Source organism: Somniosus microcephalus, chromosome 3 (genome assembly GCF_052327205.1).
Source record: "Somniosus microcephalus isolate GS21.2 chromosome 3, FLI_Smic_1.0, whole genome shotgun sequence".
Classification (NCBI taxonomy): domain Eukaryota; kingdom Metazoa; phylum Chordata; class Chondrichthyes; order Squaliformes; family Somniosidae; genus Somniosus; species Somniosus microcephalus.
The window spans coordinates 67,023,344-67,050,464 of NC_140989.1; the positions used below are offsets into that span (position 1 = coordinate 67,023,344).

Genomic DNA, 27,121 nt, shown 5'->3' on the forward strand with positions numbered 1-27,121 from the left:
ACACTTAAAGCAGTCCAAATCTCTAAATATCAATGCAGTATTATTAGTTTTTATTATTCTGCACCTTTTCAGTCGCAGTTTTAGGCTCGAATTTATTTTTGATCTGGTTTTCATACAAATGTAGAGAATTTACACCGCAAGTAATACCTGTTATTCGTCGAAATAATGCATTTGCTACCAGGCTGAATTAGTAACCATGCACACACACATGTACAAATATTGCTTGGTATACAAGGGCAGAAGTCCTTGCAAGTTAAATCAGCCTAATCTTTTGTGCTTTTTTTTTAAAGGCCGATTCACCGCTGATGGGCGCTGTGACAGCTCTGTCCTCCGCAATGAGGAGGAGGAGGAGGGGGAGGAAGAGAGAAAGTGGAAAAAAGAGTCCGAGAGGAGAGTGGGAAGGGAAAGGGAAAGGAATGGTTCAGTGATTCCTTTGCGCGAATTTAACGCAAGGTGGGGGGGCGACGGGGTTGTGTGCAATGAGCGGCCGGTGAGGTTGCTGTAGTGGGCGGGAGTAGTGGTAAGGTAAGGGGGGGTGGGGAGCGGAGTGTTACTGGTGCGGCTCTGGTGCTGGCCGGGAGTTGTTGTGAGCTCTGTGTCAGCGCTCAGCTCACCGAGCCCCGCGCCACTCTCGTTGTCCTGGTGGGTTTTTTCCTTCCCCCCCACCACCCGTCGAGTTATATTTTAAATTCGCAATGCCCGGGATGATGGAGAAAGGGTCGGAATACCTGGGCAAAGGCCGATCGAACGGCACCAAGAGCCCGGCAGGCGCCTCTTCCAATGGACACTATTCTGAGGAGAGCGGCAGCGACGATGAGCACGGTGGTAGCCTCGAACTCTATGCGAAAAAAAATGATCAAACTTCATTTTGTAGCCCTTGGATTCTTTAAATCCCAATTATTCGGTATCGGTAGCTCGACGCCGTTCCTTTTTTTTAAATTTTGAATCGTCTTATTTTTTGATTTGTTTTTTTTTGTTATTGTTACAGATGTCGGAATGCGAGTGGGCTCTGACTACCAGGCATCCATTCCAGAATTTAACCCTGGTAATGCTTCATTCTCATCATTATTAATAATAAAATATGAATAATTTTCTCTGTTTATTGATGTGACCCGCGATTGTTCTGGAACTGAGGGTGACGGTGTAGCCTCGGCTTCGGGTGTAGGTGTCCCCACCTTCCCCCGAGTGCCGGTGAAGGGGGAAGACTGGCTCTCCGTTTCGTTTAATAAACTCTCGGGTTGGTTAGCAGCCTGCTTTCTACCGGGAATGGGGTGAGGGATCCGCGTGGCAAAGCGAACCGAGCCCGTTCGAAGAAGGAAACGAGCTCTTTAAATAGGCTGGGAGCCTGGCACATGCGCACCCAAGGCCGGGCTGGGAGCCTGGAGCATGCGCAGCCCAGGCCGGGCTCGGAGCCTGGCACATGCGCACCCCACTCCAGGCCAGGCTGGGAGCCTGGCACATGCGCACCCCACTCCAGGCCAGGCTGGGAGCCTGGCACATGCGCACCACAGCCCAGGCTGGGAGCCTGGAGCATGCGCACCACAGCCCAGGCTGGGAGCCTGGCGCATGCGCACCCAAGGCCGGGCTGGGAGTCTGGAGCATGCGCAGGCCGGGCTGGGAGTCTGGAGCATGCGCAGGCTGGGCTGGGCTGGGAGTCTGGAGCATGCGCAGGCCGGGCTGGGAGCCTGGAGCATGCACACCTTAGGCCGGGCTCGGATCTTTGAGCATGCGCATCTCAGGCCAGACTGGGAGCATCGAGCATGCGCACCAGGGCCGGGCTCAGAACGAGGTTCCTCAAGCTCCTGCTGGAAACTCTGGAGCTTCTGCCTGGTGGAGATGTGCGTGCCAATCTCTTCATCCCGATTGATCTCTGAACGCTAAAAAAATAGCTTCTTTGTTGGTTCATTATTCGCTTTTAAAAAAAATGCCAAACTATTTTTGTGCGTTTTGCAACTTTAGCAAAAATAGTTGTCAGTTTTTTTGCATTGATACTATACATTATCATGTTTTTTTCTCTATCCCTTAGATACAATTGCCAAAGACAAAATCTAAATAGACATGCCACACTCTATGAATGTATTTTGTTAAAGCATTAAAACACAAACTGTTAAACAGCTTTTTAAATTTTATAAATGAGAATACATTTCAAAATAAGAACATACATACAGAATAATGTATGCCACATGACTGTGCACACAAGCTTTGCATTAGTCTACGTTGGATGTGGCCTATATGCTAGTTCATTAGGCCTAAGTCAATAAGTAGCAGCAACCTATATGTGTGTTAGAATTGTCCTGCTTTTTTCTTAAAGGAATGTAATTATAAACCCATTTCTTCCCATGCCACCTATAGTGCATAAATGTACTCTGGTTTGGTATAGACCAGGAGTGGGCAATTATTTGGGCTGGAGGGCCATTTAACAAGTTTGGTGAGCTGTTGAGGTCCGCACACCAATGTTCCCCCTAAGGTGCACAGTTGCGCACCAATCACGAGGTCCTGTGCTGGCCGCTCACCAGCTCCTGCCACTGGAAGAGGTACTGCGCAACAAATTTAACGGGACCGCACACGGAAAAAAAATTAGAGGGAACATTTGAGTAAACATAAATTCAGATAGTAATCAGATACTATCTTAAATACACAAAATGTAGTGTACAATAGTAAAATCTTCCATTACTAAATGAATTAAATGATTGATCGATTACATGTTGTATTAAAAGTCTATGTGACTCGCGTCTGTGGGGCCAGCAATGCGAGAGGTTTTCTTTTCTTAGTGTGCTGAGTACGGGAGCCCGAGGCTTCGCAAGGCCTGAACTGCAGTCACGTTACCTGGAGTCCTTGTGCTCCGGGATCCACTCCCATGTCTAAGATGGCGATGAGAACTCCCCTGCTGTCATATTCTGAGTACTGGGTATTGGGAGAGGGAAGATGCAGCGGTAGTTTGGTAAAAGAGTCATGTTTGGTAAAAGAGTCATGGAGATGCGCAGCGATGACTCGACTCTAAAATGGATAGGGCATATTCGAGTACGCAGTGCATTCTGGGTACGGGCATCCGCTATTGGGGCCCAGAATCGCAGAACGAATCCTTTCACAATCAGGCTGGGGAGAATTGCTTTTGCGAATTGATGAATTGAATTAAGTCATAGAGTCATAACGGCATAGAAGGAGGCCATTCGACCCATCGAGTCCATGCCGGCTCTCTAGAGCAATCCAGTCAGTCCCATTCCCCCACTCTATCTATCCCTGTAGCCCTGCAACTTTATTTCCCTCAATTGCCTATCCAGTCTCCCCTTGAAAACATTGAGTGTCTCCGCCTCCACCACTTCCGTCTGCAGCGAATTCCAGGTCATTACTCGCTGCGTAAAAAAGTTTTTCCTCACATCCCCCTGTATCTCTTGCCCAAAACCTTAAATCTGTGTCCCCTAGTCCTTGTACCATCATCTAGTGGAAACAGCCTTTCCCCGTCTAGCCTATCCAAACCCATCATAATCTTGTACACCTCTATCAAAATACCCCTCAACCTCCTTTACTCTAATGAAAACAAATCCAGCTTCTCCAAACTGTCCTTGTAGCTAAGATCCCCCAACTCCAGAACCATTCTGGTAAATCTCCTCTACCCTCTCAAGGGCCTTCACATCCTTCCTAAAGTGTGATGACCAGAACTGGACGCAATACTCCAGTTGTGGCCTAACCAGCGCTTTATAAAGGTTCAGCATAACTCCTCTACTTTTGTACTCAATCCCTCTATTTATGAAGCCCAAGATCCCATATGCTTTGTTAACCACTCTCTCAATATGTCCTGCCACCTTCAGGGACCTATGCACATTAACTCCCAGGCCCCTCTGTCCCTGCACACTCTATAAAACTGTGCCATTAAGTGTATATTGCATCTCCCTGTTCCTTCTGCCAAAATGCATCACCTCACACTTCTCTATTAAATTCCATCTGCCACTTGTCTGCCCATTCTGCTAGCCTTTCTATGTCCTGTTGCAGTCGATTTGTATCAGCATCACTTTGCTACACCCCCAAGTTTGGTGTCATCGGCAAATTTAGAAATTTTACTCTCTATTCCAATATCCAGGTCATTTATTTAAAAAGCAGTGGCCCCAGCACTGACCCTTGGGGAACACCACTGTCTACCATCCTCCAGTCTGAAAAACAGCCATTTACCACAACTCGCTGTTTTCTGTCCTTCAGCCAATTCCTTATCCAAGCTGCCACTGACCCACCTATTCCATGAGCCTCAATTTTGTTAACCAGCCTTCTATGTGGTACTTTGTCAAACGCCTTCCGAAAATCCATGTAAACAACATCCATTGCATTCCCTTCATCAATCCCCCTTGTTACTTCGTTAAAAAATTCAATTAGATTAGTCAAACACGATCTGCATTTTACAGTTGGCTCTCCTTAATTACAGGAAATTCTTTTTTATCTGGCACCGACGTGACCGGCGTGGTGCCGGTTGATCAAAAAGTCCGGATTACGGAGAGGTATACTTACCAAGGTACGAGAGCCCTGTACACGGCCACAGGTGCAGGAGCCCCGGTTACACGGCACTTGTGCAGGAGTCCCAGTTGCACGGCCACAGGTGCAGGAACCCCGGTTACACGGCCACAGATCCAGGAACCCCGGTTACACTAATAAATAGTAAAACTTACCTGAACGTACTCTTGAATTTTGCCGGCTAAGAGAGGTTTCCAGATATTTAGGTGCCGGTTAAAAGAGAGTTTCCTGTAGCTTAAACTTCTCCAAGTGCCCGTTAATTTTTTCCTTGATTATTGTTTCTAAAACTTTACTCACCACTGATGTTAAACTGACCGGCCTGTAGTTACTAGGATTGTCCTTACACCCTTTCTTGAACAATGGTATCACATTTGCCACTTTCCAATCCTCAGACACCTCCCCCGCATCTAGGGAAGATTGGAAAATTATGGCAAGCCTTTCCATTATCTCCTCCCCCAATTCCCTTAGCAACCTGGGATGCAAGCAATCTGGACCAGGCGACTTATCCATTCTAAGCATACACAGCCTTTCTAGAACATCCTGTCTCAATTTTCACCCCTTCCATTGCTTCTACCTTTTCCACTTCTACCAATATTTTGTCAGCATCCACCTCCTTAGTAAACACTGATACAAAGTACTCATTGAGTATTGTAGCCTTGCCCTGCGCCTCTAAGTATATCTCACCTTCTTTGTCTCTAATAGGCCCCACCCCGCCGCTGACTGTTTTCATGCCGGTAGAAGATTTTTGGGTTCCCTTTTATGTTAACTGCCATTCTACTCTCATATTCTCTCTTTGCCAATCTTACTTTCATCTTCACATCCCCTCTCAACTTATTATATTTGGTCTGGTTCTCCCTTGAAGAATTCACCTGACATGCATCATACACCCTCTTTTTTGTTTCATCATCTTCTCTATCTCCCTTGTCATCCAAGGAGCCCTTGCTTTGGTTTCCTTACCCTTCCCTCTTCTTGGAATGTACTTAGCCTGTACTTGGAACATCGCCTCCTTGAAGATCATCCATTGTTCCGTTACAGTTTTCCCTGTCAGTCTTTGGTTCCATTTTACCCTGGCTAGATCTTTTCGCATCCCATGGAAGTTAGCCCTATTCCAGTTTAGAAGTTCCACTCTAGATTGTTCCTTGCTCCTCTCCATTGCTAATCTAAATCTTATAATACGATGATCACATGTGCCCAAGTGTTCTCCCACAGACACTTGGTCGACCTGGCCCACCTCATTCCCCAGCACCAGATCCAGCAATGCCTCCTTCCTAGTTGGGCCAAGAACATACAGGTCAATGAAATTCTCCTGAACACACTTCAGAAATTCCTCTCCCTCCTTTCCCTTTACCCTAGCATTATCCCAATCGATGTTTGGGCAATTAATGTCCCCCAATATCGCCACTCTTGCATATCTCTGTGATTTCCCTGCAGATTTGTTCCTCTACCTCCCTCTCACTATTTGGAGGCCTATAGAATACCCCCCTTTTTTGCTTCTCAACTCTTAACCAAATGGATTCTGTCCCCTCAAGAAGATCCTCCCTTTGCAACACTACAATGTCTTCCTTAATCAGCACTGCCACCCCACCTCCCTTTTTTCCTTCTTATATTTTCTGAACACCTTGTACCCTTGAATATTAAGTGCCCAGTCCTCACCGTTTTTAAGCCACGTTTCCGTTATTGCCACAACATCATATTGCCACACGGCTAATTGGACTTGTAGCTCACCAACCTTATTCACCACACTTTGTGCGTTTACATATATGCATTCTAAACCCATTTTTGAATTTTTCGTAGTCTTTCTTAGTCTGCTCCTATCTAATGTGGTACTACTACTGCCTCTAGTACTATCCCACACACTCACTCCTTAATGCACCTTATTCCTCTTTTCTACTCCTATATGCTGGTGCCCATCCCCCTGCCAAGCTGGTTTAAACCTCCCCAACAGCACTTTCAGTATTACTGTGTGGTCCCTGGCTGCAGTTCGGGTCCATCTCTGACCCACAAGAAGTGAAAGTGGATAGGCTAATGTGCAGCTTGAACTCCGGCTCGCGTTCTATTTCTGTCCCGTCCAGCGGGCCGGATAAAATGACTTGGCAGGCTGGATACGGCCAGCGGACTATATTTTGCCCACCACTGGTATAGACCCATACAAATTCCTGGTCCGATCATTGGTTTGCACTGTTAGCTGATTTCATTCAGGATGATGGTAATTGTTCACAATTAACCTCATTGGGGTAGAAATTGGATCTTGTGTAAAACGGGCACAACGGGGCTCAATTTTGGGGACCAATATCCTGTGCACCAAGGACGCCAGAAAAATGCGGACCCAAAATTGGTTGGGCTATTTTTCAGACATCCCTGGCGACCACTGGCGGTTTAGGTCCCTTAGATATGTAAATGAGAGGCTGAATGCATGTTTTAGGCCTCCTCGCTGAAATTGGTCTGCAATGATCAGGGCCAGTCCCACTCAGGATTCTTTAGCAATTGCTGTGGCCAACAAAAGGTAAGTTTATTTAAACGTTCTTCGAGAGCTGCTCTTCCTGACTCCATAGCTCTCCTGAGAGCTGCTGTCGACCTGTGACTGGCTCCCTTTCTATTCTCCACCCCTCCGCCCCCCCCCCCCCCCAAGGCGTGGTGCCGTGAGGCCGGTGGCCTGAAATTTGAAACAGCAGTAGGGCGAGCTGCCATGCAGGCATGACATGCACCAGCAGCTCGCACGTTTATTTAAATGAAGCCCAATTCCAGGCGACCTCAGGCTTCCTGGTTTGGGCATGTGTTGCAGCCGCTTCACTGCCTTTGCACCTGAGACCGGGCCAGACAAATTTCCACCCTATCACCTCTTGGCTGGGGAAGGGGAAATAATCTCGGGTCCCAGTATGGAAACTCTGTCGTAAATTTGGGCAAGAGCAGGATTAGAGTTGACTCTGGTGGCACCCTCCTCACCAAGTCTTATAACCTGGCCACATTTTCTGTCCAGACTCGCAGTCAAAGAATGGCTGTGTGGTGAGGTGATTGGGGAGGGAAGGGGGTCACTGCAGAATGTGGAACCCTTTGTGTCGTCGTCTTCAGAAGAGGAGAGATGACACAGAAAATTGGAGGAGAAAGAAATGTCATTCTGATAACATTTATTTTAGTATATATTCCATTATCTCTCGCCTCTGAGTCAGAAGGTTGTGGGTTCAAGTCCCACTCCAGAGACTAGAGCACAAAACCCAGGCTGACACTCCAGTGCAGTACTGAGGGAGTGGTGGTGGTGGTGGTGCTGTCTTTCGGATGCGACGTTAAACCCAGGCCCCGTCTGCTTTCTCAGGTGGATGTAAAAGATCCCATAGCACTATATCGAAGAAGAGCAGGGGAGTTATCCCCAGTGTCTTGGCCAATATTTATTCTCTCAATCAACATCACTTTAAAAAAAAAACATTATCTGGTCATTAACATATTGCTGTTTGTGGGAACTTGCTGTGTGTAAATCGGCTGCCGTGTTCCCTACATTACAACAGTGACTACAGTTCAAAAGTACTTCATTGGCTGTAAAGCGCTTTGGGACGTCCTGAGGTCGTCAAGGGTCCTATATAAATGCAAGTCTTTTTTTTCTTTATTGACCTTGACTTTTTTTTAAAAACACTATTCGTGAACCATCTAGGCCATCACAGCTGAGTGTAGTTCTGTTGTCAGCTGGCATGCATGGGGATCACTGGGAAGCAGCCGGGTACTGGAGTGCTGGTCCCTATTGTTTTTTTACTCTTCCCGCTAGGTTGGGGATGGAGCCCTGGCTGAGATCAGTTAACAGCGATTGAACTTTGGACTTTCTTGGTTTGTGCAAGTCAATACACTAGGCAGTGCATTTACCTGGTGAACTATTGGAGCAGCCTAATTTGATCATTTAAACTGAAACTTTCTATATGATGGTTGTAATAAACGAAAACTGTTTAAAATCAATATGGCCCTTGCCACTGAACTTTGCATATGTGTTGGGGTGGTGCTCTCTGCCTCTGAAAATAGCTTGTAAATCAATACACCTTGGCTACCCTAACTTCTGTATTTAATCCAGAATGTTCATGTCCAAGTGAAATATTGATGGTAGTTTTGGTAGATGGACTAATTTCACCATTACCTTGTAGAGGAGGACAAGTACCAGCTGATAAATACAAAATGGGTGTTATGCCAATTAATTGTTTTGGTTATTGAATACTCTCTCTTCTGGAAGTTTTACCTGTAGAAGACAGATATTTTAAAAGAGAACCATCTTTGTGAAACTGATTGGTAAACCTTCTTTCATTTGTTTACAAACACAATAAAAATTGGCTCAAAGTTAATTAACAACAGCAACTTGCATTTAAATAACACCTTTAATATATGTAACTTGCGTGTGACATCACAAAGATGAAAATGATGCATGTTTCTTCTGACACTTTCATGAAGATAGTGCCCCTTTAAGTTGCATGGCAAATCATACATGATCTGTTGCAAAGAGAGGGCTCTGGGTCAAATGACCGTGGCATATTATTATTGGCAGTATGTTTTTATTGGCAATCACCTATTATTGGCAGTATGTTTTTTGTGGAACATGTTCCATTTAATTGACTGGATAATCACTATCACCTTATCAATTGATAATGTGAAGAAGGTTGATCATTCATTGTGAGTGTGATCATATACTAGTGATGTGTGCATGAGCTGTTTTCGTGGATGGTGACGGTGGATGGCTGGAAAAGGGATGTGGAGGAAATAACCATGACGTTCATTTTTCACGGTTTTAAAAACAGTCATGCATACAATCATTTCAAGACTAATCTGATTTTGGGGTTCAGCTGACTTGCTCACTGCCCAAATTACATCATCTGATTCTTTGGTCAGATTACTGCTTTGAAATTAGAGCATGTATTGTTTGAGGTATTTCAGTACTTCATTCAGTTCAAACAATCTTAAAGTGCATCCAGGAGAGCTTTTTGAGCCAACATGTAGAAAGTCCTACAAGAGAGGGGGCGGTACTGGACCTAATTCTGGGGAATGTAGCCGGGCAAGTGGTGGAAGTGTCAGTAGGAGAGCATTTTGGCGACAGTGACCATAATTCGGTGAGATTTAAGGTGGTCATGGAAAAAGACAAAGACGGCCCGGAAATAAGGGTTCTAAATTGGGGGAGGGCCGATTTTAATATGATAAGGCAGGATCTGGCCAAAGTGGACTGGGAGCAGCTACTTATAGGAAAATCCACATCAAAACAGTGGGAGACTTTCAGAAGGGAAATAGAGAGAGTACAACGCCAACATGTTCCTGTAAAGGTCAAGGGTGGGACCAACAAGCAAAGGGAACCTTGGATGACAAGGGATATACAAAAATGCATTAGAAATAAAAGGGGGGCTTTTGGCAGTTACAAAAGAAGCCCTAGAGGAGTATAAAAAGTGCAGGGGCATACTTAAAAAAGAAATTAGGAGGGCGAGGAGAGGCCATGAAATAACACTGGCGAGCAAAATAAAGGAAAATCCTAAGATGTTTTATTAAGTATATTAAGGGCAAGAGGATAACCAGGGAAAGGGTAGGGCCCATTAGGGACCAAAGTGGCAATCTGTGTGTAGAGCCAGATGAGGTAGGCGGGGTTTTAAATGAATTTTTTGCATCTGTGTTCACTATGGAGAAAGACGATGCAGACATAGAAATCGGGCAAGGGGACTGTGACATACTTGAACATATTAGCATCGAGAGGGAGGAAGTGCTAGCGGTTTTAGCAGGCCAAAAAGTGGATAAATCCCCAGGCCCGGACGAGATGTATCCCAGGCTGCTGTGGGAGGCAAAGGAGGAGATTGCAGGGGCTCTGACACAAATTTTCAGAACCTCTCTGGCCACAGGGGATGTACCAGAGGACTGGAGAACAGCTAACGTAGTACCATTATTCAAGAAGGGTAGCAGGGATAAACCAGGGAATTACAGGCCAGTGAGCCTAACATCTGTGGTAGGGAAATTATTGGAAAAAATTCTGCGGGACAAAATTAGTCTCCACTTGGAGAGGCAAGGATTAATCGGGGATAGTCAGCATGGCTTTGTCAAGGGTAAATCATGTCTGACAAATCTGATTGAATTTTTCGAGGGGGTGACTAGGGGGGTGGATGAGGGAAATGCTGTGGATGTGGTTTACATGGACTTCAGTAAAGCTTTTGACAAAGTCCCGCATAGGAGACTGGTCAAGAAGGTAAGAGCCCATGGGATCCAGGGTGCCTTGGCACGTTGGATCCTAAACTGGCTGAGTGGCAGGAGGCAGAGGGTGATGGTCGAAGGTTGCTTTTGTGACTGGAAGCCTGTGTCCAGTGGGGTACCTCAGGGATCGGTGCTGGGTCCCTTGTTGTTTGTGATCTACATAAATGACTTGGATGAGAATGTAAAAGGTATGATCAGTAAGTTCGCAGACGACACGAAAATTGGTGGGGTGGTAAATTGCGAGGAGGAAAGCCTCAGGCTACAGGACGATATAAACGGGTTGGTCAGATGGGCGGAAAAGTGGCAAATGGAATTTAACCCTGAAAAGTGCGAGGTGATGCATTTTGGACGGACAAATAAGGTAAAGGAATACACAATGAGTGGTAGGACCCTAGGAAGTACAGAGGGTCAGAGGGACCTTGGTGTACATGTACATAGATCCCTGAAGGCAGCGGAACAGGTAGATAAGGTGGTTAAAAAGGCATATGGGATACTTGCCTTCATTAGCCGAGGCATGGAACATAAGAGCAGGGAGGTTATGATGGAGCTGTACAAAACGCTGGTGAGGCCACAGCTGGAGTACTGTGTGCAGTTCTGGTCGCCTCACTATAGGAAGGATGTGATTGCTTTGGAGAGGGTGCAGAGAAGATTCACCAGGATGTTACCTGGGATGGAGCGCCTCAGCTATGAAGAGAGGCTGGACAGGCTGGGGTTGTTTTCCTTGGAGCAAAGAAGGCTGAGGGGGGACCTGATTGAGGTGTACAAAATGATGAGGGGCATAGATAGGGTAGACAAAGAGGAACTTTTCCCCTTAGTAGGGGGGTCAATAACAAGGGGGCATAGATTCAGGGTAAGGGGCAGGAGATTTAGAGGGGATTTGAGGAGGAACTTTTTCACCCAGAGGGTGGTTGGAATGTGGAACTCAATGCCTGAAAGGGTGGTAGAGGCAGGAACCCTCAGAACATTCAAGAAGCATTTGGATGAGCACTTGAAATGCCATTGCATACAAGGCTATGGACCAAATGCTGGAAAATGGGATTAGACTGGACAGGGATGGATGGGCGGCGCGGACACGATGGGCCGAAGGGCCTCTTTCTGTGCTGTAAAACTCTATGACTCTATGAATCCAAGGCGTCCTGTCATTTTACTGATTTTTGGACAAAATTTCACGGTACATTCGAATGAAAATTTGATAAAGCATAAAAATAGATCTTTACCTTTTTTTTTTAAAGAAAACCTAAGGGCCAAATGTTATTGGTTGGTGAGTGCAATTACATATTGCATCCTTTAGAATACGATAATATTTGATTGATCTTTGTCATTTGAATCAAATTTATAGACTTAAAGATACTATTTATTAGGAACTGCCAGCTCTTGAATGACCAGTATCTGACTGACACCAGATAATAAAAGAAAAGAAAGACTTGCATTTATATGGCGCTTTTCACAACCACCATACGTCCCAAAGCGCTTTATAGCCAATGAAGTACTTTTTGAAATGTAGTCATTGTTGTAATGTAAGAAACGCAGCAGCCAATTTTCAAACAGCAAGCTCCCACCAACAGCAATGTGATGATCAGAGAATTTTTTTTAGTGATGTTGATTAAGGGATAAATATTGGCCAGGACACCGGAGCTAACTCCCCTGCTCTCCTTTGAAATCGTGCCATGGGATCTTTTACATCCACCTGAGAGAGCAGACGGCACCTCCGACAATGCAGCACTCCCTCAGTACTGGCCTAGATTTTGTGCTCAAGTCTCTGGAGTGGGACTTGAACCCACAACCTTCTGACTCAGAGGTGAGAGTGCTACCAGCTGAGCTACGGCTGACACCATTAGTCATTAGTTACATTAGTTAGAGCAGCTGAATTGGGATTGCTGCTCCCTTTGTAGCTCTTGGTCCTGGACAGACACCAGATGGCACTTCTACTCCAGTACAAGCTCGAGTGGAGCATAAACGCCGGCATGGACTGGTAGGGCCAAATGGCCTGTTTCTGTGCTGTATATTCTATGTAATTCCATGTAAAGCATGTAACATTGCAATAGTAATGCTCAAGTGAATGAGTTTAAGATGTTTAAATATATATTTCCTCCCCTTTTCTTCCTTCTGCCCTTAAGTGCTGACTTGCTGCAGTATAGTTCCAGTAGCGCTGCGCACACTTCATTACCTTGTCCAATTGGTCATTCTTCATACATGAGCCTAGAGGTGAGTATCAATAGGTTGTTCCTTACCGAACACTCCCAGATGCACAATTTCCAGCAAAACAGGAATGGGAACTCTGGCTGGATTGTTTTCTCCTTCCCTGGCCCAGAGTGCTGAACATCCTCATTGTTGTGCTGCCTAACATCATATCTTAACTTTGCACAGACGGGACATGCAATGTGCGACTTTCGTGGGTCTGTATGTCTTAGTTCTAGTCTAGATAGTGCATTTACCAACTGAGTGATTAGGAATCTTAAGTTAAAATTTGCATCAGTTATAACTAAAATGAGTTCAGGCAATTACAATTCGATGTTGTAACAAGTGCATGTATAGAAGTGCATTTTACCTCAGCAAAGAAAGTCCATCTCATGATTGTGGTAGTCATGCATGGACTGTGGAAGGCACAGCCTTGATGTCTGAAAGCTGTTTCTCATGAGTTTAATCTCAAAATGGTTTACTTAATTTTATATTAACAGGTGCTGCAAAATACAGTGATAAGGAAATTGGTGGTATGCTGGTTTGGTCTCCATATCACATCATTCCAGATGTAAAGTGTAAGTAATTTAACAATTTATTCTACTTTTTTTATATAGTATAGTAATTCTCACATACTATTTCCGCAAATCTTTTTTTGCATATATGAAATTATTCTTCAAATTTGTAATTATTTTCAGGGAGTGAAAATTTTATTGATCTAAAGTCCAGGACCTTTGGAAAATGTAGGCCAGATTCTCAAGTCTGATGCTCGATCAGAGGGTTTGGTAAACATCGCAATACTCAGTTTCTACCATACTACTAGAAATTGAAAATAGCAGCCTATAGTATAGTAGGTAGGGAGCATTTTAGGAGCACATGAGTACAATATACATTTTATGGACTGTGGACACATTCCACGCTGTGGGCACTTTGAATTTGCAATACCAGACTGGTAGATCCAAATGCACAAATAAAAAGTAGGTTTATTTACCTTTTAATTATTGTACTTGCATAAATTAAGTTTATACTAGCAAGTACATTTATTTTCTGCTGCAAAGTACCTAAAAAAAAATATGAAATCTTCTGGACCCTTTAATGGATTGAGTTTTTTTGCATCTTAATTATATGTACTTTAGTATATTTGCCAATGTATTGCTCAAAGTAAGCTGAATGTTTTTAGCAAGAATGCTGTAACAGGAGAGTTGTGCCTCTTTTAAGGCAACAAAGTTTAATTATTGTTAAGTAAGCATAGGCTCAGGTCATTCAGACTAATTGTATGGTTAGGGATTTTTGCAGATTTGATCCGACAACAGGAGTTTAAGGTTTGTAGACAGGAAATGCATCCAGATGTAAGATTATTACATTATGGTGTTGCCCTCCGTAAATTGGATGATATGCTGTTTTATAGAGACAGGAACATTATACGATGTAATGTACAATGTTTTATTCTGCTGTTAAAACTGTAGGTGCGTCCAACGTCATGTGTCCCTTTTAAGGCCAACAGCTGTAGTTTCAGTGCTTTGCTCAGATCAATTGGAAGCTGATTGGTATTAGCAGATCGTCCGTTCAGTTGAAAGTCAAACTGGCGTTTTCATTTTATTAGCGTGATACACATATTTTATATATGTGATCCTTGAAGTGTGACGTACACATTCAGTAGATGCAATGTTTTTATATAGATAAATATAAAAATATTAATGGATCTTCGGCATTGCTCATAGGTAGTCTGGGTTTGGCGCATGGTTTTGTTAAGCTATAAACTGGTCTGTACCTTTTAAGACCATAGCTCAGGTACTCCTTGGGACATTTTACAATCTTAAAGGTGCTATATAAATGCAAATTGTTGTTGCAAATTCTGTTGGAGATCAGTAAATTACTTGTAGACTTCAAGCTCCAGATCAGAATAACCCAGATTGAAATTCCTGGCTTTTTCTCCTTTGGTTATTTTGTAACAGTAACAAAACATGAAGTTTGGAATATGATGTATGTATTCTAGATGCAAAAGAAGCGTACATCATGTGGCATTGCTTATGATGAGTGGATGTTACGCTGTTTTATAATTTGGCAAAATCCATTTTGACTGGCTAATAGGATTAACAAGGTGATAAATGCCTCTCCAAGTAATCTAAAAAGATAGCGTAGCAATTAAGCTGAATCAAATGGGACCTCTGAACTGGTGTTCGGTCTCTATCCGGATGATTCTGCTTAATGAGGGGGGAAGGGGAGTCAGTACTTTCGAGGCTGTAAGTTTCGAGAGAGCCATAACTTGTAGAGATGCTTCATGGGTACTTTATTTACATATGTAGAATTGATCATTTTCATTTCGCATTTTCGTAGTGTGCATTAGATGGGTTAAGCAACAGGGATCTATATACTGGAAATTTGAAATAAAAATAGAAAATGTTACCAATAAGCATCAGGTCTGTCAGCATCTGAAAAACACAAAAGGCAAGTTAACTTTTTGAGTGGGACCCTTCATCAGAACTGACAATGTTGAGAATCAATCTTTTCTCTCTTAAGATGTTCCTGGACCTGCTGTACGTTTACAGCATTTCCTATTTTATTTCAAGGTACTCATTACATCTTATGAAAGGGGTAATGATTATGGATGACTTTTTAAAATTTATATTGATTAAAGTGAGGGACGATCAATGGAGCATTTTTCCAGATTCAACATCCATTACTAGTATCAGGTACACCCAGGTCAGATGCAACATCAGACAGATGCAGAGTAAAGCTTCCTCTACTCTTTCCAACAATGCACCTTAACCTTAGCGGCTGTTCTTTGCTAACCTCTCCCAGGAGGATTCTCCTTGTCCACGTCTGTTGGAAGCCACTTCCTGTTGGTTAATTCTCTTTTTAAGAGCACTTGCTGCTGACGCTGTGTGCCTAGCGTGTACAAGTGTTCATTGCCAACACTACCAAATTGGGACATCATGATGAGTGGCAACAAATGTCTGTATTGACTAATGTATTAAGAGTTTGCACTTATTTTTGTTTTTTATAGTGGATGAGTATATTGCAGTAGCAAAGGAAAAGCATGGCTACAATGTGGAACAGGTTTGTAAAGAAACTATTCTGGTAGTTGATTTGGAGGTTAGATTGCAGTCTTTCTTTGCATTTAGGGCCTGTAACTTTGTTTTTTGCTGTTGCTAGCATTTCATTATAATGCATATCCATATCAAGTACAAAGCATTCATCTCATTTTGGTGTTATATCATTTTAATAAACCCCTATTTTTTGCTGTCGGACCTTATGGGGCTGCCTGAATCCCATCAATGAGATTACTGCCTTATGCGCATTTATACTACAAAATTAACATTGGTGCAGTGTATTTCTATTATGCGCCAGCAATAAACTCGTGTACTGTAAATTCAGAGTTAGGGCCTGATCTGACTTCAGTGCAAAGTAGGGAGTCTCATTCTACTTTATAGGAGAGTGTGAGATTGGACAGGAAAGAAACCACTTTGCACTGACTACAGTTGTACAGTAGTATAAATGCGCCCTTAGTCACTCCACTTTTGTTCATTGTATATAAATATAATTGATTAGCTCCTCTGATGGCTTAGTGAGTAAATTCATCATGTGATGTCATGTCATCAGATTGGGAGGCTCCAGTATCCATTCCTGATTTGTGTAGTTAGGTAATCTCTGCTAGGGCATCTGTTGGGACACTAAAATTACCCTCAAGCCACTTGGGTTATGGGGAAAACCATCTCTAAAAGTTTCCATTCCTGATTACTATCCAGTGATCCCTGTACTTGACATTGGGTGAGAACAAGATTGGAGTCAGCTGTGCTACCCCCAGTTGAATAAGTTGCTGACACGCTGGCCCCAATATTTGCAGGGGTTATTTGTAGCAACCAGGGAATGCAGAGCTCCTGACGATTTTAACAGCAGGACCACATTTGATTTTTTTCCCCCCGTTTCCTGGCCGGCAACCAGCCAGATTAAGAAGTGGGGGATGGGTGGGAAAGAGATCGCGGGTGGGGCTGAAGTGCCGATCGCAGTGGGGGGCTGAAGTGCCAGTCATGGGGAGGGAGGCCGATCGCGGCAGGTTAGCTTGGTGAGCCGGCGGGGAAGCACTCCTGCTCCTCCTGGCCCTCAAGCAGTATTGGAAAAGTACTTGCCTGCTGAATCCAACAGTTCTCTCCTCCCTTCAGCTGCCGGATTTTCCAAGCCCTGGGAAACCCGGCCCGCAGCCGTTAAATCCACATGGCTGATAAAATCTGAAGGACGCAGCCTTATTATCATATTTAAGTTACTGACCCGCCTCTTGAGAGCAGGTTACTCACTCGCCCCCCTAACCTGTCCATGTTAAACCGGAAGTAGGCAGACTCACGACGGGTTGGGGTTGGGTTACAGATTTTTAAGACGTTAACCCTCTCTCGCCCATCCTGGGGGTTTAAAATTTCCCCCCCCTGTGTCTAGGGTATTCTTCAACAGGGCTGTCCCTGGTCAAGGAAAGCAAAAGGGGCACAGGTGAAGGGGAGAGGCAAGAATCATTGGCTGTGCAATTACGAAGACAAATTCTACATGATACTCAAAGCTATAGTGGATTGGGGCAGACTTGCCATTTGGGAATGCCTCCATAGTGCTGTATTGTCAGTGCCCCCTTTTTTCCAGGAGAATCCTGAAAAATCCTGCACCCTTTTGGGGGAGCCAGTCTGCCCGAGTGGAATTAGATACAAGCTTGAATGCCAAATATTGCACAAATTTGCAGATAGTTTTCTAATGTTTCTTACTTTGTATATACCTCTTAGGCTCTGGGAATGTTATTCTGGCACAAACACAACATTGAGAAGTCATTGGCCGACTTGCCTAACTTCACCCCTTTTCCAGATGAATGGACTGTGGAAGATAAGGTCCTCTTTGAACAGGCCTTCAGCTTTCATGGAAAGAGCTTTCACAGGATTCAGCAAATGGTAACTATACCTTTGCAAATCATTTCTTAAATTTTACCGTAACCTGCTTTTACACTGAATTTAGGTTGAATTTTGCTGGAAGAAGTTAATAGAACTTTTAAAATTATGAATGATGATTATATTAGTGTTTGGTATCTGCAGATGTGTGACATGGGCTGTAAATTACTGTATTATATTATGCAGAAACTGATGCCATTGCTTACAATAAGTTAGAGGGTACACTGTTTATAATAATAGGGTTGTTATCAACAGAGTGCGATGGGGGAAAGTGTTAGAGGGAGTTAAGTGTGATATTTCCAAGAGGCTATATATATTTGGTGAAGGGAATCAACCATTCACAGGAAATAGTAGTTAAATTAAGGGGGTATAATGAATTTCATGTTTCTTATTGGGCCTTTCATTGTGTGGGGGAGCAGGAAGGAAGTGGAATGAAGGGAAATATAAAAAAGCAAAGTAGAGGACAAGATAAAAAAGCAAAAATGTGGGTTCCAGGAATCGATCTCGCTCTCACGCTCTCTTTCTCTGCTATCTCTTACTCTTGTGCTCTCTTTCTCTGCTATCTCTTGCTCCTCCGCGCCCTCACTCTCATCTGCTCTCATCATCTCAGCCGAGCTTTAAATGCAGCACTTCCATGTTAAGAATGGGATCCTCCAAGCCCCCAACCCTGTGAATTTTGCGGGCCTTCCAGTCCCAGCATAACTGTCCCAATTACAGGTAGGACATGTGCCTTTGTCCTGCCCAGCAATATAATGAACTGATCCCAGAATTTAGGATGGAGTCAACATCAGGGGCATCAGGCAGGCAGCAATCCCACCCCGCCACACATGCGGCGGGTGACAGGACTCTTTATTTCAAGTCTTGTTTTTTCTTTTGTGTATTGATCAATTTTCTTCTTTCCCTTAGTCATTGGGGTGTGGTTTGCCATGGGAGCAGTTGCCCTCTGATGCAAGTAGCCACTACTCATATTTAGACTACATAATGAATGTTGGCATCACCTGACTGAACATCCTCACACATACACTTCCAGCAGGGATCACTGGACAGGATGCAGGAGGTTTTACTTTTCCCTAACCTAAGATAGTAGAGGCATAGTGAATCAAACCGGTGACCTTCTTGGTCCTTATGGATCAGCTATTCACTGGATAAACTTACTGTTAGGGAAGCTGCTACATTCTTGCTTTTAATAAGATCGATACCGTTGATTTTGAGAGATGTTCAAGTAGATTTTAACCTCCACCACCCCCCCTGGCCTGGCTGGAACTGTGGGCGAAGAGTTAATCTGGGGCTGGAGGTAGTGCTGCATTCCCACCTTCCACCATCTTAACTTACCTGGGAGGGCCACCTGAACCCTGGCAGGCAGGGAACTACTTTACATGGGACGTTCGCTGCCCGATGACATCATTGGTGCCACAATGGCTTTTTAATTTGCAGGTTCGAGAGGCCCACACTTGGCTAACCCCAGCAGCTGAGCCATTTTGTTAGTCGCAGAGCGGCTAGAAGAGTTTAAAAATACAACTTTTCTGTGGTCCTTGTGGGCCAGGAGGAGCTCCCTTGGGTCTCCTAAGAAGTCCTTAATCCTCCCAGCCCCGATTTTGGCACTTCATGCCAGGGACTGGTCCCTTGGGTCCCCGTTGTCCTTGGGCTTCTGCCCACTGTCCCTGACGTCACTCCTGGTGGATTTGGGTGGGAGACTCTTCTGCTTTACTCAAATTAGCCCCGGGAGCTAAAATGGCCCAGGCCTCACGCTAAGCTCTCAACAAGGGTTTCACTGCTAACCTGCACCACGGCCCACCCCGAATGTACCCCCCCCCCCCCCCCAGTTAAAATAAACCCAATGTCTGCCATTGATTCAATTGGAGAACCTTGAGGTGACTGATGCATTGTAATAAGTAAAGAAAGACTTGCATTTATATAGCGCCTTTCACGACCACCGGACGTCTCAAAGCGCTTTACAGCCGATTAAGTACTTTTTTGGAGTGTAGTTACTGTTGTAATGTGGGAAAGTGGGAAGTGTAATGTGGGAAGTAATTCTGTGAGAAACTCAAGTCCACTGGATTAGAGTATTGAGCATGAAACAAAATCATAAATAATGATGATGAAATCATAAAACTTCTTGCATGGCTCCAAGTAGATTATAATTTGCATACAAGTCAGAAACTCATTCTAATAATCTGCTGTTTTTCTACACGTGAAGCTTTCCTAATTTCCTTGACTTCCGTTGCTTACCCCAGGGTAGTGGTGAATTATTAGTGGGTTGTTTAGCATTAAAATTCTTGCCTCTGAGCAGTAGTTTTCTTTTCTTTTTACCTTTTTCATTCTTCCTCTTTTATCCTGTTCCCGCTCTTCCTCTTTTTCTATTTACCTAGTTTTTATAAATTCTTAGCTTGCAAATTGAGAATATTACTGAGAATATTGAAAATATTACTTGACACTGAAAATTAAGTCAGCTGGTCATTGATGCACTGCTCTTGGTGCCCAGCGCTGGTTTGTCATTTTTGAAATATTTTAACATTTGAAAACCATAGCCAGCGATGAAAAGGTTAATGATTTTTCACAAACACCTAATATTCGCTGAGTGAAAATGTGCTAGGTACATCTCCAGTCCTCTACCTACCTTGAAGTGCCTGCTGCCATTAAGGGCGCAGTGATATAAATCATTTTTTAAAATAAACTAGTTGTGAAAGACATAAAAGAATGAAGCATGTTGTTATGTGAAGTATCCTTTTAATGGAGATTTTTGAGGAATTATCAATTTAGGATATTGACCTTATTTATCTCACCCTACTGTGCCCACTCCCACTTCCCAATCCCATTATAGTGCCCATGTACATGCAATAATCAGTGTCATGTAGGGTTTTGATTGATTTCCTCTTGTACCATGCCTCAGCTACCAGATAAGTCAATTGCAAGTCTAGTGAAGTACTACTACTCCTGGAAAAAGACTCGATCACGAACAAGTTTAATGGATCGGCAAGCACGAAAATTAGCAAGTAGAAACAATCAAGATGAAAGGTGAGTCCGGTCAGATGGTTATTTCCATGGCACCCACGTTTACTACTGGCAGTAGCAACTGATGCTTATCTAAAGCTTGTGCTGTGTCACACTAAACTATAGTATTTCAGACCAGGATCAGGAAAGTCCATTGCAGTCCATCTGGTCTAGGATATATCAAATCTATCACATATATATGTTCCCCTTTTTTTTAATCCACACTTTCATCTGGGCTTTTTTCTTCCCTCCCACATGGCACCTGTCCTTCACTCTGCCAGGGCCATTCACACTTCATCTAGAGCCATCCTTTGTTCCTTGAATATCTCTTAATGTCTCTTAATCTCTCCTGCTTTCTATCCTATCTCTGACCTTACCTTTTGATCTTTCATCCCCTCCCCCTTTTCCCAGCCCCCACTTGCTTTAAAATCTATCCCTTTTCCTGCTTTTTTTCCAGTTCTGACGAAGGGTCTTCGACCTGAAACGTTAACTCCGTTTCTCTCTCCATGGATGCTGCCCTGGCCTGCTGAGTTTTTCCAGCGTTTTCTGTTGTTGTTTCGGATTTCCAGCATCCGCAGTATTTTGCTATCGTCCCACAATACATTTCATACTCTTATCAAAATTTTCATTGGGTACTTATCCAGCTCGCTCTTGAATTTGCTGATCCAGTCAGCCACTACTGCCTCCTTTGGATACATTCACCACTCTCTGGGTAAAGTAGTTATATCTAAACTCACTTTTCATCCTCTTCTAAATTTGAGGCTACACCCTTTTGTAGAATATGTTAAACGTATTGATGATCATCTTGTCTATATCCTTTAGGATCCTGAATGTTCTTCAATAAGATAATTCCTGAGCTGTCTGTTCTCCATCGTAAACATTCTCAGCTTCTGCAGCTTATACTAATTCCAGATAGCAATTTACAACAACAAGTTGCATTTATATAACGTAGTAAACATCTCAAGGTGCTTCACAGGAGTGATTATCAAACAAAATTTGACACCGAGCCACATCAAGAGATATTAGAACAGGTGACCAAAAGCTTGGTCGAAGAGGTAGGTTTTAAGGAGAGTCCTAAAGGAGGACAGAGAAGTAGAGAGACAGAGATTTTGGGAGGGAATTCCAGAGCTTAGGGCCTAGGCAGCTGAAGGCACAGCCGCCAATGATGGATAGAAGAAAATCAGGAATGCGCAAGAGGCCACAATTGGAGTGCAGAGATCTCGGAAGGTTGTACAGCTGGAGGAGGTTACAGAGATAGAGAGGGGCGAGGCCTTGGAGGGGTTTGAAAACCAGGATGAGAATTTTAAAATCTAGGCGTTGCCGGACTGAGAGCAATGTAGGTCAGCGAGCACAGGAGTGAACATAAGAAATAGGAACATAAGAAATAGGAGCAGGAATAGGCCACTTGGCCCCTCGAGCCTGCTCCGCCATTCAATAAGATCATGGCTGATCTTGGGCTCAAAGCCACTTCCCTGCCTGCTCCCCATAACCCTTCACTCCCTTATCTTGCAAAAATCTGTCCAACTCCACCTTAAATGTATTTAATGACCCGGCCTCCATGGTTCTCTGGAGCAGAGAATTCCACAGATTTACGACCCTCTGAGAGAAGAAATTCCTCCTCATCTCAGTTCAAAAAGGGCAACCCTTTATTCTGAAACTATGCCCCCGAGTTCTAGATTTCCCCACGAGGGGAAAAATCCTCTCTGCATCTACCTTGTCGAGCCCCCGCAGTATCTTATATGTTTCAATAAGATCATCTCTCATTCTTCTAAATTCCAGTGAGTATAGGCCCAACCTGCTCAACCTTTCTTCATAAGTCAATCCCCTCATCTCAGGAATCAACCGAGTGAATCGTCTCTGAACTGCCTCCAATGCAAGTATATCCTTCCTTAAATAAGGAGTCCAAAACTGTACGCAGTACTCAAGGTGTGGTCTTACCAATAAAGGATTTGGTGCGAGTTGGTACGGGCAGCAGAGTTTTGAATGAGTTCATGTTTACAGAGGGTGCAAGGTGAGAGGCCGGCCAGTAGCTCTTCATTGCACTCTCTTCACTGCCTGGGTGTTTATATTGTACTGTAATACAGTGACCAGAATTGTGCACAGTGGGACTGGACCAGCAGCAATCTGTTTTTTTTTTAAATAATTGATGGGATGTGGGCATCGCTGGCTGGCTAGGCCTGCATTTAGTGCCCATCCCTAATTGCCCTTGAGAAGATGGTGGTGAGCTGCCTTCTTGAACCACTGCAGCCCATATGGTGTAGGTACACCCACAATGCTGTTAGGAAGGGAGTTCCAGGATTTTGGCCCAGCGACAGTGAAGGAACGGCGATACAGGTCCAAGTCAGGATGGTGTGTGGCTTGGAGGGGAACTTGTAGGTGGTGATGTTCCCATGCGTCTGCTGCCCTTGTCCTTCTAAGTGGTAGAGGTCGCGGGTTTGGAAGGTGCTGTTGAAGGAGCTTTGGCGAGTTGCTGCAGTGCATCTTGTAGATGGTACACACTGCAGCCACAGTGCGCCGGTGGTGGAGGGAGTGAATGTTGAAGGTGGTGGATGGAGTGCCAGTCAAGCGGGCTGCTTTATCCTGAATGGTGTCGAGCTTCTTGAGTGTTGTTGGAGCTGCACTCATCCAGGCAAGTGGAGAGTATTCCATCACACTCCTGACTTGTGCCTTGTAGATGGTGGAAAGGCTTTGGGGAGTCAGGAGGTGAGACACTCGCTGCAGAATTCCCAGCCTCTGGCCTGCTCTTGTAGCCACAGTATTTATATGGCTGGTCCAGTTCAGTTTCTGATCAATGGTAACCCCCAGGATGTTGATAGTGGGGGATTCAGCGATGGTAATGCCATTGAATGTCAAGGGGAGATGGTTAGAGTCTCGCTTGTTGGAGATGGTCATTGCCTGGCACTTGTGTGGTGTGAATGTTACTTGCCACTTGTCAGCCCAAGTCTGAATGTTGTCCAGGTCTTGCTACATATGGACACGGACTGTGTCAGTATCTGACGAGTCTCGAATGGTGCTGAACAGTGTGCAATCATCAGCGAACATCCCCACTTCTGACCTTATGAAGGAGGAAAGGTCATTGATGAAACAGCTGAAGATTTGTGCTCAACGCCTCTCTAGTCAACATTGACCACACCAAATCCTTTAAAATATTGATGATCTTATTGCTAAAGACTTGATGCTATATAAAGTACTGTTGTATGTTTGTCTTAAAAAACATTTCCACTTACCATTTAAAATTACCTAGATGTGGTGCACTATTCTGATCTAGTTGAATCAAAATACACCTTACCGTTGTAATCTTGAGAGCTGATGAGAACCTCCCAAAAGTCAGAATATAGAAACATAGAAACATAGAAGATAGGAGCAGGAGTAGGCCATTCGGCCCCTCGAGCCTGTTCCGCCATTTAATGAGATCATGGCTGATCATCCAAATTCAGTACCCTGTCCCTGCTTTCTCCCCATATCCCTTGATTCCTTTAGCCTTTAGGGTGAAGAAATTCCTCATCTCAGTCCTAAATGGCTTACCCCTTATCCTTAGATTGTGACCCCTGGTTCTGGACTCCCCCGCCATCGGGAGCATCCTTCCTGCATATAGTCTGTCTAGTCCTGTTAGAATTTTATAAGTTTCAATGAGATCCTCTCTCATTCTCCTAAACTCTAGCGAATATAAGGCCAATCGACCTAATCTCTCCTCTTACATCATTCCTGCCATCCCAGGTATCAGTCTGGTGACTCTTCGCTGCACTCCCTCCATGGCAAGAACATCCTTCCTCCGATAAGGCGACCAAAACTGCACACAATACTCAAGGTGTGGTCTCAACCAAGGCCCTGTACAACTGCAGCAAGACATCCTTGCTCCTGTACTCGAATCCTCTCGCTATGAAGGCCAACATACCATTTGCCTTCTTAACCGCCTGCTGCACCTGCATGCTTACCTTCAGCGACTGGTGCACAAGGATACCCAGGTCTCGTTGCACCTTCCCTTTTCCCAATCTATTGCCGTTCAGATAATAATCTGCCTTCCTGTTTTTGACACCAAGGTGGATAACCTCGCATTTATCCACATTATACTGCATTTGCCATGCATCTGCCCAATCACCCAACCTGTCCAAATCATACTGGAGTTTCTCGGCATCCTCCTCACAGCACACACGCCCATCCAGCTTTGTGTCATCTGCAAACTTGGAGATATTACATCTAGTTCCCTCATCTAGATCATTAATATACATTGTGAATAGCTGGGGTCCTAGCACCGATCCCTGCGGTACCCCACTAGTCACTGCCAGCCACTTGGAAAAAGACCCCTTTATTCCAACTCTTTGCTTTCTGTCTGCCAACTAGTTCTCTATCCAAGTCAGTACCTTACCCCCAATCCCATGTGCTTTAACTTTGCACGCTAATCTCTTATGCGGGATCTTATCGAAAGCCTTCTGAAAGTCTAAATACACCACATCCACTGGTTCTCCCTTATCTATTCTACCAGTTACATCAAAAAATTCCAGTAGATTAGTCAAGCATGATTTACCTTTTGTAAATCCATGTTGACTTTGTCCGATCCTGTCACTGTTTTCCAAGTGCTCTGTTATTACATCTTTTATAATGGACTCTAGCATTTTCCCCACTACCGATGTCAGGCTTACTGGTCTATATAATTTCCCGTTTTCTATCTACCACCTTTTTTGAATAGTGGGGTAACATTAGCTACCCTCCAATCCATGGGAACTATTCCAGAGTCTATAGAATTTTGGAAGATGACCAGCAATGCATCTACTATTTCTAGGGCCACTTCCTTAAGTACCCTAGGATGTAGATTATCAGGCCCTGGGGATTTATCGGCCTTCAATGCCGTCAATTTCCCTAAAGCATTTCCCTACAAATACTGATTTCATTCAATTCCTCCCTCACATTAGACCCTATGTTCCCCGACATCTCTGGAAGGTTATTTGTGTCCTCCTTTGTGAAGACAGAACCAAAGTATGTATTTAATTGGTCTGCCATTTCTTTGTTCCCCATTATAAATTCCCCTAAATCTGACTGCAAGGGACCTACGCTTGACTTCACCAATCTTTTTCTCTTCACATAGCTATTCACAATATATATTAATACTAGAATAGATCCGATCAAATGGCTGAAATTATATTTCCAAAACCTTTATCCACGAATTTTATTTTCCCACGAACTCAAATATCCTCAGTTCAAATTACGGTTTCTAATGTAAAATTACATATTTCACAGATGCGTGATTAATCCTACTTATAAAACTGAATTTTAAATACCATCCTTATCATGTTTACTTAGAGATTTCATCCTGTCAAACCTTCACATGCACTTGATATTTTCCCCAAAGTTATCCCTCAGCTGAAAGAAAAGTTACCAATTGCATCTGTGACTACAATTCCCAAGATGCCACAGTCTGAGCTAGTGCACTGTAAAGAATTATCCAGCATTCATTGCAATAATTCTTTGTACAAATTGAAGTGTCTTCTCAAGCTGGAACCTTCAGAGTCTTCAGAGGCAGGAAACAAAGGGGAACGGTCGAAGGGTGTTTTTGTGACTGAAAGGCTGTTTCCAGTGGGGTTCCGCAGGGCTCAATATTGGGTCCTTTGCTTTTTGTGGTATAGATCAATGATTTGGACTTCAATGTAGGAAGTATGATTAAGAAGTTTGCAGATGATACAAAAATTGGCCGTGTGGTTGATAATGAAGCAGAAAGCTGTAGACTGCAGGAAGATATCAATGGACTGGTCTGGTGGGCAGAACAGTGGCAAATGGAATTCAATCCAGAGAAGTGTGAGGTAATGCATTTGGGGAGGGCTAACAAGGCAAGGGATTACACAATAAATGGGAGGACACTGAGAAGTGCAGAGGATCAGAGGGACCTTGGAGTGCATGTCCACAGATTCCTGAAGGTAGCAGGACAGGTAGATAAGGTGGTTAAGAAGGCATATGGGATACTTGCCTTTTATTAGCAGAAACATAGAATATAAGAGCAGGGAGGTTATGCTTCGACTGTATAAAACAGTAGTTAGGCCGCAGCTAGAATACTGCGTGCAGTTCTGGTCACCACATTACAGGAATTATGTGATTGCACTAGAGAGGGTGCAGAGGAGATTTACGAGGATGTTGCCTGGGCTGGGGCATTTTAGCTATGAGGAAAGATTGGATAGGCTGGCATTGTTTTCTTTGGAACAGGGGAGGCTGAGGGGAGACTTAATTGAGGTGTATAAAATTATGAGGGGCCTAGATAGAGTGGATAGGAAGGACCTATTTCCCTTAGCAAAGAGGTCAATAACCAGGGGGCAGAGATTTAAAGTAATTGGTAGGTTTAGAGGGGAGTT

General features: G+C 44.0%; 1 protein-coding gene across 1 annotated transcript in view; it reads left to right on the top strand.

Annotated features, from left to right (window-relative positions):
* Positions 1 to 537: 537 nt before the first annotated feature.
* rcor3 (REST corepressor 3) overlaps positions 538 to 27,121 on the top strand; it is a 115,810-nt gene continuing 89,226 nt past the window's right edge. Inside the window, exons 1-6 of the mRNA XM_085980904.1 lie at positions 538 to 825; positions 989 to 1,045; positions 13,371 to 13,448; positions 15,878 to 15,930; positions 17,634 to 17,795; positions 20,683 to 20,807. Of these exons, the coding sequence (XP_085837030.1) occupies positions 696 to 825; positions 989 to 1,045; positions 13,371 to 13,448; positions 15,878 to 15,930; positions 17,634 to 17,795; positions 20,683 to 20,807 (605 nt within the window). The 5' untranslated portion in view covers positions 538 to 695. The remainder of the gene's footprint in view (positions 826 to 988; positions 1,046 to 13,370; positions 13,449 to 15,877; positions 15,931 to 17,633; positions 17,796 to 20,682; positions 20,808 to 27,121) is intronic.